Source organism: Mus musculus, chromosome 6 (assembly GCF_000001635.26).
Source record: "Mus musculus strain C57BL/6J chromosome 6, GRCm38.p6 C57BL/6J".
NCBI lineage: Eukaryota > Metazoa > Chordata > Mammalia > Rodentia > Muridae > Mus > Mus musculus.
Window position 1 is genome coordinate 69,368,450 of NC_000072.6, and position 13,043 is coordinate 69,381,492.

At 36.9% G+C, this 13,043-nt stretch overlaps 1 gene segment (V, D, J or C) and 1 further gene; one reads left to right on the forward strand and one right to left on the reverse strand.

The window, feature by feature from the left end:
* Window positions 1-13,043, forward strand: part of Igk (immunoglobulin kappa chain complex) — a 3,171,119-nt gene that overhangs the window by 1,812,814 nt on the left and 1,345,262 nt on the right.
* Igkv4-63 (immunoglobulin kappa variable 4-63) lies at window positions 9,495-10,023 on the reverse strand. The segment is given in 2 exon segments: window positions 9,495-9,797; window positions 9,975-10,023. Coding segments are annotated over 2 exon segments (352 nt in total).

A 13,043-nucleotide genomic window follows, 5' to 3' on the forward strand; every position in this document is an offset into this window, starting at 1 on the left:
TTTGTCTCTGTAACTCCTTCCAAGGGTGTTTTGTTCCCACTTCTAAGGAGGGGCATAGTGTTCACACTTCAGTCTTCATTTTTCTTGAGTTTCATGTGTTTAGGAAATTGTATCTTATATCTTGGGTATCTTAGGTTTTGGGCTAATATCCACTTATCAGTGAGTACATATTGTGTGAGTTCCTTTGTGAATGTGTTACCTCACTCAGGATGATGCCCTCCAGGTCCATCCATTTGGCTAGGAATTTCATAAATTCATTCTTTTTAATAGCTGAGTAGTACTCCATTGTGTAGATGTACCACATTTTCTGTATCCATTCCTCTGTTGAGGGGCATCTGGGTTCCTTCCAGCTTCTGGCTATTATAAATAAGGCTGCTATGAACATAGTGGAGCATGTGTCCTTCTTACCAGTTGGGGCATCTTCTGGATATATGCCCAGGAGAGGTATTGCTGGATCCTCCGGTAGTACTATGTCCAATTTTCTGAGGACCCGCCAGACTGATTTCCAGAGTGGTTGTACAAGCCTGCAATCCCACCAACAATGGAGGAGTGTTCCTCTTTCTCCACATCCTCGCCAGCATCTGTTGTCACCTGAATTTTTGATCTTAGCCATTCTGACTGGTGTGAGGTAGAATCTCAGGGTTGTTTTGATTTGCATTTCCCTGATTATTAAGGATGTTGAACATTTTTTCAGGTGCTTCTCTGCCATTCGTTATTCCTCAGGTGAGAATTCTTTGTTCAGTTCTGAGCACCATTTTTTAATGGGGTTATTTGATTTTCTGAAGTCCACCTTCTTGAGTTCTTTATATATGTTGGATATTATTCCCCTATCTGATTTAGGATAAGTAAAGATCATTTCCCAATCTGTTGTTGTTCTTTTTGTCTTATTGACGGTGTCTTTTGCCTTGCAGAAGCTTTGGAGTTTCATGAGGTCCCATTTGTCAATTCTCGATCTTACAGCACAAGCCATTGCTGTCCTATTCAGGAATTTTTCACCTGTGCCCATATCTTCAAGGCTTTTCCCCACTTTCTCCTCTATAAGTTTCAGTGTCTCTGGTTTTATGTGAAGTTCCTTGATCCACTTAGATTTGACCTTAGTACAAGGAGATAGGTATGGATCAATTCGCATTCTTCTACATGATAACTACCAGTAGTGCCAGCACCAATTGTTGAAAATATTGTCTTTCTTCAACTGGATGGTTTTAGCTCCCTTGTCGAAGATCAAGTGACCATAGGTGTGTGCGTTTATTTCTGGGTCTTCAATTCTATTCCATTGGTCTACTTGTCTATCGTTATACCAGTACCATGCAGTTTTTATCACAATTGCTCTGTAGTAATGCTTTAGGTCAGGCATGGTGATTCTACCAGAGGTTCTTTTATCCTTGAGAAGAGTTTTTGCTATCCTAGGTTTTTGTTATTCCAGATGAATTTGCAGATTGCTCTTTCTAATTCATTGAAGAATTGAGTTGGAATTTTGATGGGAATTGCATTTAATCTGTAGATTGCTTTTGGCAAGATAGGCATTTTTACAATGTTGATCCTGTCAATCCATGAGGATGGGAGAGCTTTCCATCTTCTGAGATCTTCTTTAATTTCTTTCTTCAGAGACTTGAAGTTTTTATCATACAGATCTTTCACTTCCTTAGTTAGAGTCACGCCAAGATATTTTATATTATTTGTGGCTATTGAGAAGGGTGTTTTTTCCCTAATTTCTTTCTCAGCCTGTTTATTCTTTGTGTAAAGAAAGGCCATTGACTTGTTTGAGTTAATTTTATATCCAGCTACTTTACTGAAGCTGTTTATCAGGTTTAGGACTTCTCTGGTGGAATTTTTAGGGTCACTTATATATACTATCATATCATCTGCAAAAACTGATATTTTGACATCCTCTTTTCCAACTTGTATCCCCTTGATCTCCTTTTGTTGTCGAATTGCTCTGGCTAATACTTCAAGTACTATGTTGAAGAGGTAGGGAGAAAGTGGGACAGCCTTGTCTAGTCCCTGATTTTAGTGGGATTGCTTCCAGCTTCTCTCCATTTACTTTGATGTTGGCTACTGGTTTCCTGTAGATTGATTTATCATGTTTAGGCATGGGCCTTGAATTCCTGATCTTCCCAAGACTTTTATCATGAATGGGTGTTGGATCTTGTTAAATGCTTTTTCTGCATCTAACGAGATGATCATGTGGTTTTTATCCTTGAATTTGTTTATGTAATGGATTACATTGATGGATTTTCGTATATTAAACCATCCCTGCATCCCTGGAATAAAACCTGCTTGGTCAGGATGGATGATTGCTTTAATGTGTTCTTGGATTCGGTTAGCGAGAATTTTATTGCCTATTTTTGCATCGATATTCATAAGAGAAATTGGTCTGAAGTTCTCTATCTCTGTTGGATCTTTCTGTGTTTTAGGTATCAGAGTAATTGTGGCTTCATAAAATGAGTTGGGTGTAGTACCTTCTACTTCTATTTTGTGAAATAGTTTGTGCAGAACTGGAAATAGATCTTCTTTGAAGGTCTGATAGAACTCTGCACTAAACTCCTCTGGTCCTGGGCTTTTTTTGGCTGGGAGACTATTAATGACTGCTTCTATTTCTTTAGGGGATATGGGACTGTTTAGATGGTTATCTTGATCCTGATTTAACTTTGGTACCTGGTATCTGTCTAGAAACCTTTCCATTTCATCCAGGTTCTCCAGTTTTGTTGAGTATAGTCTTTTGTAGAAGGATCTGATGGTGTTTTGGATTTCTTCAGGATCTGTTGTTATGTCTCCCTTTTCATTTCAGATTTTGTTAATTAGGATTTTGTCCTTGTGCCCTCTAGTGAGTCTAGCTAAGTGCTTATCTATCTTGTTGATTTTCTCAAAGAACCAACTCCTCGTTTGGTTAATTCTTTGAATAGTTCTTCTTGTTTCCACTTGGTTGATTTCACCCCTGAGTTTGATTATTTCCTGCCGTCTACTCCTCTTGGATGAATTTGCTTCCTTTTTTTCTAGAGCTTTTAGTTGTGTTGTCAAGCTGCTAGTATGTGCTCTCTCCTGTTTCTTCTCGGAGGGACTCAGAGCTATGAGTTTCCCTCTTAGAAATGCTTTCATTGTGTCCCATAGGTTTGGGTATGTTGTGGCTTCATTTTCATTAAACTCTAAAAAGTCTTTAATTTCTTTATTCCATCCTTGACCAAGGTATCATTGAGAAGAGTGTTATTCAGTTTCCACGTGAAAGTTGGCTTTCCATTATTTCTGTTGTTATTGAAGATCAGCCTTAGTCCATGGTGGTCTGATAGGGTGCATGGGACAATTTCAATATTTTTGTATCTGTTGAGGCCTGTTTTATGACCATTTATATGGTCAATTTTGGAGAAGGTCCAGTGAGGTGCTGAGAAGAAGGTATATCCTTTTGTTTTAGGATAAAATGTACTGTACATATCTGTTAAGTCAATTTGTTTCATAACTTCTGTTAGTTTCACTATGTCCCTGTTTAGTTTCTGTTTCCACGATCTGTCTATTGATGAAAGTGGTGTGTTGAAGTCTCCCACAATTATTGTGTGAGGTGCAATGTGTGTTTTGAGCTTTACTAAGGCGTCTTTAATGAATGTGGCTTCCCTTGCATTTGGGGCATAGATATTCAGAATTGAGAGTTCCTCTTGGAGGATTTTACCTTTGATGAGTATGAAGTGTCCCTCCTTGTTTTTTTTGAAAACTTTGGGTTGGAAGTCGATTTTGTTCGATATCAAAATGGCTACTCCAGCTTGTTTCTTCAGACCATTTGCTTGGAAAATTGTTTTCCAGCCTTTCACTCTGAGGTATTCTCTGTCTTTTTCTGTGAGATGGGTTTCCTGTAAGCAGCAGAATGTTGGGTCCTGTTTCTGTAGCCATTGTGTTAGTCTATGTCTTTGCAATGGGAAATTGAGTCCGCTGATATTAAGAGATATTAAGGAAAAGTAATTGTTGCTTCCTTTTATTTTTGTTGTTAGAGTTGGCAGTCTTTTCTTGTGGCAGTCTTCTTTTTTGTTTGTTGAGGGACTACTTTCTTGCTTTTTCTAGGGCATGATTTCTGTCCTTGTATTTTTTTTTTTTTGGTTTTTCTTTTTTTTTTTTTTTCTGTTATTATCCTTTGAAGGGCTGGATTCTTGGAAAGATAATGTGTGAATTTGGTTTTGTCGTGGAATACTTTGGTTTCTCCATCTTTGGTAATTGAGAGTTTGGCCGGGTATAGTAGCCTGGGCTGTCATTTGTGATCTCTTAGTGTCTGTATAACATCTGTCCAGGATCTTTGGGCTTTCATAGTCTCTGGTGAAAAGTCTGGTGTAATTCTGATAGGCCTGCCTTTATATTTTACTTGACCTTTCTCTCTTACTGCTTTTAATATTCTATCTTTATTTAGTGCATTTGTTGTTCTGATTATTATGTGTCGGGAGGAATTTCTTTTCTGGTCCAGTCTATTTGGAGTTCTGTAGGCTTCTTGTATGATCATGGGCATCTCTTTCTTTATGTTTGGGAAGTTTTCTTCTATTATTTTGGTGAAGATATTTGCTGGCCCTTTAAGTTGAAAATCTTCATTCTCATCAACTCCTACTATCCGTAGGTTTGGTCTTCTCATTGTGTCCTGGATTTCCTGGATGTTTTGAGTTAGGATCCTTTTGCATTTTGTATTTTCTTTGATTGTTGTGCCGATGTTCTCTATGGAATCTTCTGCACCTAAGATTCTCTCTTCCATTTCTTGTATTCTGTTGCTGATGCTCGCATCTATGTTTCCAGATCTCTTTCCTAGGGTTTCTATCTCCAGCGTTGCCTCGCTTTGGGTTTTCTTTATTGTGTCTACTTCCCTTTTTAGTTCTAGTATGGTTTTGTTCATTTCCATCACCTGTTTGGTTGTGTTTTCCTGTTTTTCTTTAAGGGCCTGTAACTTTTTAGCAGTGCTCTCCTGTATTTCTTTAAGTGAGTTATGAAAGTCCTTCTTGATGTCCTCTACCATCATCATGAAAAATGTTTTTAAATCTGGGTCTAGATTTTCGGTTGTGTTGGGGTGCCCAGGACTAGGTGGGGTGGGAGTGCTGCGTTCTGATGATAGTGAGTGGTCTTGATTTCTGTTAGTAGGATTCTTACATTTGCCTTTGCCATCTGGTAATCTCTGAAGCTAGCTGTTGTAGTTGTCTCTGGTTAGAGCTTGTTCCTCAGGTGACTCTGTTAGCCTCTATAAGCAGATCTGGGACGCTAGCTCTCTCCTTAGTTTCAGTGGGCAGAATATTCTCTGCAGAAAAGCTCTCTTCTTGCAGGGAAGGTACCCAGATATCTGGTGTTCGAACCTGCCTCCTGGCAGAAGTTGTGTTCCACTCACCAGAGGTCTTAGGATCCCGTGGGGAATCCTGTGTGGGCCCTTGCGGGTGTTGGGAGACTCCGCTGGCAAGGCACCCCAGTGCTCAAGTCCTGATATTTCCTTATTGATCTCAGTCTTTTCAAATGATTTTGAATCCTTAAGGCACTGGGAAAACTTGCCACCATTTGGGTATCTGGATTCCAAGAATATTTAGAAAAAAAATGTTTCTATTAAGAGATGAAAGGAAATAATAGCCCTCTTCTCTGAAATACAAAGAGACCTCAGTATTGATTTTTAATCACTCTGATTTATTACATTTTCTACTCCATGCTTGTTTAAAAGAAACCCTGTGTGAAGTGCTACAAGATGACAGATATACATTAAATAACTATCATGAAAAATATGATCAGAATTCTGTCACAGAGAATTGACTTTACATTGTACTATTATAATAAATAGGATTTTCTTTTTCTAAAATTTCACTTGGAGTAGAGAGTTTGCCTTGTGTACCCAAATCCAGTCAAGACTGGTTTGAGCAGCTACTTCTATTTTATTGTACATTTCAGGGTGCATTTGTTCACAATCATTATATGTTGTTATGGGGTTAGAAATTTTGATGTTAAGGAGTAAAGCTATAAACAGGTATTGTTCCAGGATGCTAAGTATTTCAGTGTAGGTGATAATGTTGGTGTAAGTGGTATATGTACAATATAAGATAATCTGTATTCCAGGAAATAATTCTATTCCTAAACTTACCTGACTCACTCTGACTTAATCATTTTATGTAGTTTTATAACTTTTATGTCTAATGTGTGTATTTAATAAGTGAAGAAATAAACCAACATTTGTCTGAAATAAGCCTTCCATCACTTTCAAGGCTCATGCTGTGAGAGCCTACTCCAATAAAGACAGAAATGACAAATGTGTGTCACCAAGAGACTGTTTATATAAAATATCTTTGGCTGTACCTTTTCCCAGAGTGAAATATTCTATGTCTCCCAACAAAAACACTCATATATAAGAAGAAAGACTCATATCAGAGAGTCTGTTCTATAGAATACACTCCATCTTTTGGTGAAACCCATTTTTCTCTTCTAACTAATTCCTATAATATCATTGAAATCAAGCAATTCTATATGACTATCTTAAAGTTCCTAAGGTGAAACTATAATCTCACTAAGCTAAAATTAAGGATTAAGAAGGACTATGTCCCTCCAGAGGGCCAAAGGGAGTAATCAATATACTAACTTTGCATCCTTAAGATGCCCTATATATCCTGTACTCAAAGCCCTAAACTTTCCCTCAGTATTTCCTTTGTTATCAGGCCTTTTCTGAATATGACTGCAATCCCTAGTTAATGGTGAACCATTATGATTGTATTAATTCCACTATATCATTTCAATATGAACTCTACATATCAAAATCCCTAACTACTACTTGACAAAACTCACAGGCCAAATAATATGCATGGAATTAAATAACTAGGATTCATTGGTCATGAACCACTACATATGTTTGGTATAAATATAACTGATAAACTGTATTCTTGTAAAAGGAAATAAAACTCTCATATGTCAAATTTATGATAGAAGAAATGATGGGAGAAATAAAACTCTTAGAGACACCAGCTATGTGAGACTAAGGGCTAGGGAATTTTCTTCTATGAGTAACATAGACTTCATGCTCCATATGAGAGTGAAAACTTAGAGACACCTGTGATTTTGTTTCATGGAGTTGTAGGAGTGAGGCAGAGTTGCTTCTTATGAAAATAATCAGATATTCTAGTGTAATTAAGCATTCCTTAAATCTTCTCTCCTTAAAATCAAAAGACAAAACCAAAATCAAACCAACCAAACATACAAAAAAAATAGTATCTCATAAATCCTGATACATCCTTTGATTAGTGCCTTAAAGTATCTTAGGCATCCTTGTGATTCTACTTCATGAAGACAATAAACAACTATGAAAAATTAGTTAATACTTTTCCATCAAAACAGGAAAATTAGAATCTCCTCATTGTTAGCTGCACAGTTTAGACATGACATTACTTCATGAAATAAAATTAGATATTTATTAGCCCTCACTAATTGGTTTTATTGATCTAAAAGTAGTTTTTAATAGATCTAATGACGTACAATTATAATTGGAAAAATTTTGGAAATTGTTAACACTAGGATATTAACTTTTAATATCAAAAGTCTTGTTCATGATGCATAGAGATACTTATGCAAAGGTCGGTTGATTATGTGCTTCCCAAGATATCAAGTCTTGCCTGAAACTGATAATGTAGTGTCTCTGACCCATTTTCCCCACATTTCCCTACAAGTTCAAGGTGGGATGTTGATGGACTTAGGTGTATACAGCATCTCTGTGGGTGCTTTTCTAGTCTGTTTCCCTGTCCATGTTTTCCTATAGGTTTCAGTGAACATTTAATCCTCCTCTTCTGATGTTATATCTCGTGGGAGGGTTGATTATTAAGCATGTCCATAGAACATCATAAAAAAGAAAAAAGATCCTGACAAATATTCTTCTAGAAGACACGAGAGCAAGTGAGGAAATGGAGAACTAACTTGCTGATTCACTGATGTCTTACAATTCAAAATTTTTCTAGTGACCTTTCTAGATCACTGGATTTCCTGGTTGTATTATATTGCTGTGGAGAGATACCATAACCTCAAAAACTCTCCCAAAGAAAGCCTTTATTTGGGACCTGCTTAGTGTTTAGTTCATTATCTTCATATTGTGGAGCATGGCTGCACCAAGACAGACATGAGAGATGAGAGTGTAGAATCTGCATCAGCAAGTGACAAGAAAATAGAAATACTGGGCCTGGATTAGGCTTTTAAAACCTCAGAGTCTAATGCAGTGACACAGTTTCCAGAAACGCCATGCCTCTAAATCCTATCAAATAGGGTTTGTTACCTATATATACATTTTAAAATATGAATCTATGTGATCCATTCTTATTCAAATAAGCACAGTAGGCATAGCACTAACCAGAAAAAAGTGCCAAGCACTAAATTTCATGTAGTGTTTGGCAACACATAAATGTAAATGTGCTTCCTTTTTGGTTTAGATGTATATAGATTTTGCTTGATGCAGTGTTCTTCTGTGCATTCAGGTCTGCTCATAAGTCCATGATCCTCTTTGTGTAGGAGGATAAAATTCAAAAACTGATTTTGAAAAATCTTTCTTGAAAAATGATAACATGTGAAAAATGTGCTAAATACACCTTAATATCTTGATTTCCTGTGATGGTGGCACTTTCTCCTATGGATTTCATACAAACATCTTATAATGGAAAATTGAATATAAACTATTACATAATTATCCCTGTTCTTATTAAGTGTAATTTAAATTTAATTAAACTGCAATTTAAATTTAAATATAATTGACAATACACATATTTTAAATTATTGGCCTTTATTTAGAATACTACATTTTCTTTATGATTTTAATTATTTATATTAACGTACACACAAATAGATTCATAGACAGACAGACAAATAGATGGTAGATAGAGAGATAGATAGATAGACAGATGATAGATATAAGAAAAATAAATGTTCATTTATTAGTTCTCTGTTGCCTTCTTGGTTTCTTTATTAGTGGGGTGTTTTGATTACAAGTCATGAGAATAGAAAGAGAATATATATGCCCATCAGTAGGTTGTTTTTTTTTTTAATTTGGATAGAAAATTATTTTAAGCACATATTAACAGGACACTTTAGTGGAAAAGAACGTGTACTAATAAAAATCAGAAAATATATTAGGATGGATACTACTTTTTGTAGGATAACAAAAGCACTGTATTGTGAGCAAATGAAAATCCTGAAGAAAAAACACAAACAAAGAAGATTCTAAAATCAGTGAAAGAAGCAGAAACTAGATGTAAAGGTTCATGTGAACCACCAGTAAAATAGACTGTCACACTTGTCTTCAACAAACAGAACAAAAATTAAGAAAAAATAAACACTGGAAATGTAAATTATTTGAGAACAGCACTGAAGTACAATGGAATATTATAGAGACATTCATCTAAATATGCAATTGACATTGTAAAGCAGAACACGTTGTTTGGACTACTACAATAAAACCACTGGCCACGCTTATTTTCTAAGAGGAAATAGCTAGACCCTAAGGAGTTATAGGTTTTTTTCCAGTCTGTATCACTGTGTGAGTGGGTACCCACTCCCCTGAAAACAGTAATAAGTGGCAACATCTTCAGCCTCCATGCTGCTGATCGTGAGAGAGTAAGAGTTTCCAGACCCACTGCCACTGAAGCGACCTGGGACTCCAGAAGCCAGTTTGGATGTGTCATAAATCCAGAGTTTGGGGGAGGTGCTTGACTTCTGCTGGTACCAGTGCATGTAACTTACACTTGAGCTGGCACTGCAGGTCATGGTGACCTTTTCCCCTGGAGATGCAGACATGATTGCTGGAGACTGGGTGAGAACATTTTCTCCTCTGGACATTATGACTAGAAAAAAAGCAAAATAGAGAGAGAGAAATTAGTAGAAATAGAGATACAAAAATAATTTTATACCACCCAACATTCAGGTGAAAGAAAAAGAAAAAATCTGTATTTTAGACTCAAATTCCCCAGGGAAAATAATTTTGGTTGGATTCTGATCTCAAATTCCCTGCCCTCTGTTACCTGAGGCACTGATTAGCAGGAAGCTGAAAATCTGCACTTGAAAATCCATTTTGTCTTTGAATTTTGGTCCCTAGCTAATTACTGCTATTCTCATGAGTACTTTGTTTTAAACCAACTGTGAGATATTTGTGGTTACTGAAAATGTAATATGCAAATAGCAAAATATATTCTAGGCAGTTCTTGGCTTATAAACACATGGGAGAATATGGGCTGTGGGTTCATGAAGATGCACTCATCTAAAACTACTCTGAATAATCACCATTCTCAGTATTTCATGTGCCCTGAAACTGTGTAATTCCTGTTCTATTTTTTATCTGAGGGAACCTGAGAGCACATTTCAAATAAATTACATTTATTTTTCAAGCTCGACAGTCCCTGAGTCTGCAAATTTAAGTCTAATTTTGATGAAACATTTTTCTTATAGCAAACACTGAAGGAATGGGGAAGGACATGAATGAGTAGGTACTGGTAGGAGAAGGAGGAAAATACAGTGTTGAAAAATGAATAATACAATTTATTTAAAATTGTTTTAATTTACCTTAGATAAAGTTTTAATTATCTTCCTATAATGTTAAAGTCAGAATAGCCATGATGAAGCCTGCCTATGTCTCTAGATCTGAAGAATGATTTCTCATTCCTCCCTTCATGAAAGACTTCTTCCATTTTTAATCAACTATTATGAAAAACAACTGAGAGACTCTGTAAATAGATAGATATATTGAGAGATACTGACCTAAGAATTGTTGAAATCAACTTACTTATTAAGTATGCCTTTCTAAGGAAACTATTCTAACTGAATGGCTAGCTTCTTTTGAATAACACATATTTTCATCTTTCATTGTATTTAGTGTCTAGTCGCTAGTCTTATTCTGTTTACTACAGAAGGAAAAATCTTCTATTTTTTTGTGAATATGGGCTTTATATTTCACCATTTAAGGATACAAAAGTGATTTCCAAAGCGGTTGTACAAGCCTGCAATCCCATCAGCAATGCATACAACCAGATACACGAAAACTAATAGAAGAGAAAGTGGGTAAGAGTCTTGAGCACATGAGCACAGGGGAAAATTTCCTGAACAGAGCAACAATAGCTTATGCCTTAAGATCAAGAACTGGCATATGGGATATCATAAAATTACAAAGCTTCTGTAAGGCAAAGGACACTGTCAATAGGACAATATGGCAACCAATAGATTGGGAAAATAGCTTTACCAATCCTATATCTGATACAGGGCTAATATAAATATATACAAAGAACTCAATAAGTTAGATTCCAGAGAACCAAACATCCTATTAAAAAACTGGATACAGAGCTTAACGAAGAATACACAACTGAGCAATATCAAATATTTGAAAAGCACCTAAGGAATTGTACAACATCCTTAGTCATCAGGAATACACAAATCAAAACAACCTTGTGATTCCATCTTACATAACTCAGAATGGCTAAAAAAAAAAAAAATGCAGGTGATGCAGATGCTGGTGAGGTTGTGGAAAAAGAGTAATTCTTGTTTTATAATCTCATGTAACTACAGCTCAAGAGCTGGTGTTAATGACTGAATGGAAGTGTGATTGTGCCCTATCAGCTTTAGGATTGGTAAAATTATTTTCCAATCTATTGTTGGTGTTTTTGTCTTATTGATCATAATCAGCAATCAAAAGCAGACACTATTGCATATGCCAGCAAGATTTTGCTGACAAAACCCTGACATAGCTTTCTCTTGTGAGGCTATGCCAATGCCTGGCAAATATTAAAGTAGATGCTCACAGTCATCTATTGGATAGAACACAGTGCCCCCAATGGAGGAGCTACAGTAAGTATTCAAGAGCCGAAGGGGTCTTCAACCCTATAGATGGAACAACAGTATGAACTAACCAGTACCCTCAGAGCCCGTGTCTCTAGTTGCATATTTAGCAGAAGATAGCCTAGTCGTCCATCATTGGGAAGATAGGCCCCTTGGTCTACCAAACTTTATATGCCCTAGTACAGGGGAACGCCAGGGTCAAGAAGTGGGAATGGGTGGGTAGGAGAGCAGGGCAGGGGGTATAGGGTACTTTTGGGATAGCATTAAAAATGTAAAAGAAGAAAATATCTAATAATTTTTTAAACTAAACAAACAAAAACAGAAATGTGATTGTGCTGCCATCTACTGTTAAGATAGCCAAAGTGAATCAGTCTGGTGGTTCCTCAGAAAATTGAACATAGTACTACCAGAGGATCCAGCAATACCTCTCCTGGGCATATATCCAGAAGATGCCCCAACTGGTAAGAAGGACACATGCTCCACTATGTTCATAGCAGCCTTATTTATAATAGCCAGAAGCTGGAAAGAACCCAGATGCCCCTCAACAGAGGAATGGATACAGAAAATGTGGTACATCTACACAATGGAGTACTACTCAGCTATTAAAAAGAATGAATTTATGAAATTCCTAGGCAAATGGATGGACCTGGAGGGCATCATACTGAGTGAGGTAACACATTCACAAAGGAACTCACACAATATGTACTCACTGATAAGTGGATATTAGCCCCAAACCTAGGAATCCCAAGATATAAGATACAATTTGCTAAACACATGAAACTCAAGAAGAATGAAGACTGAAGTGTGGACACTATGCCCCTCCTTAGAATTGGGAACAAAACACCCATGGAAGGAATTACAAAGACAAAGTTTGGAGCTGAGATGAAAGGATGGACCATGTAGAGACTGCCATATCCAGGGATCCACCCCATAATCAGCATCCAAACGCTGACACCATTGCATATACTAGCAAGATTTTATCGAAAGGACCCAGATGTAGCTGTCTCTTGTGAGACTATGCCGGGGCCTAGCAAACACAGAAGTGGATGCTCACAGTCAGCTAATGGATGGATCACAGGGCTCCCAATGGAGGAGCTAGAGAAAGTAGCCAAGGAGCTAAAGGGATCTGCAACCCTATAGGTGGAACAACATTATGAACTAACCAGTACCCCGGAGCTCTTGACTCTAGCTGCATATGTATCAAAAGATGGCCTAGTCGGCCATCACTGGAAAGAGAGGCCCATTGGACACGCAAACTTTATATG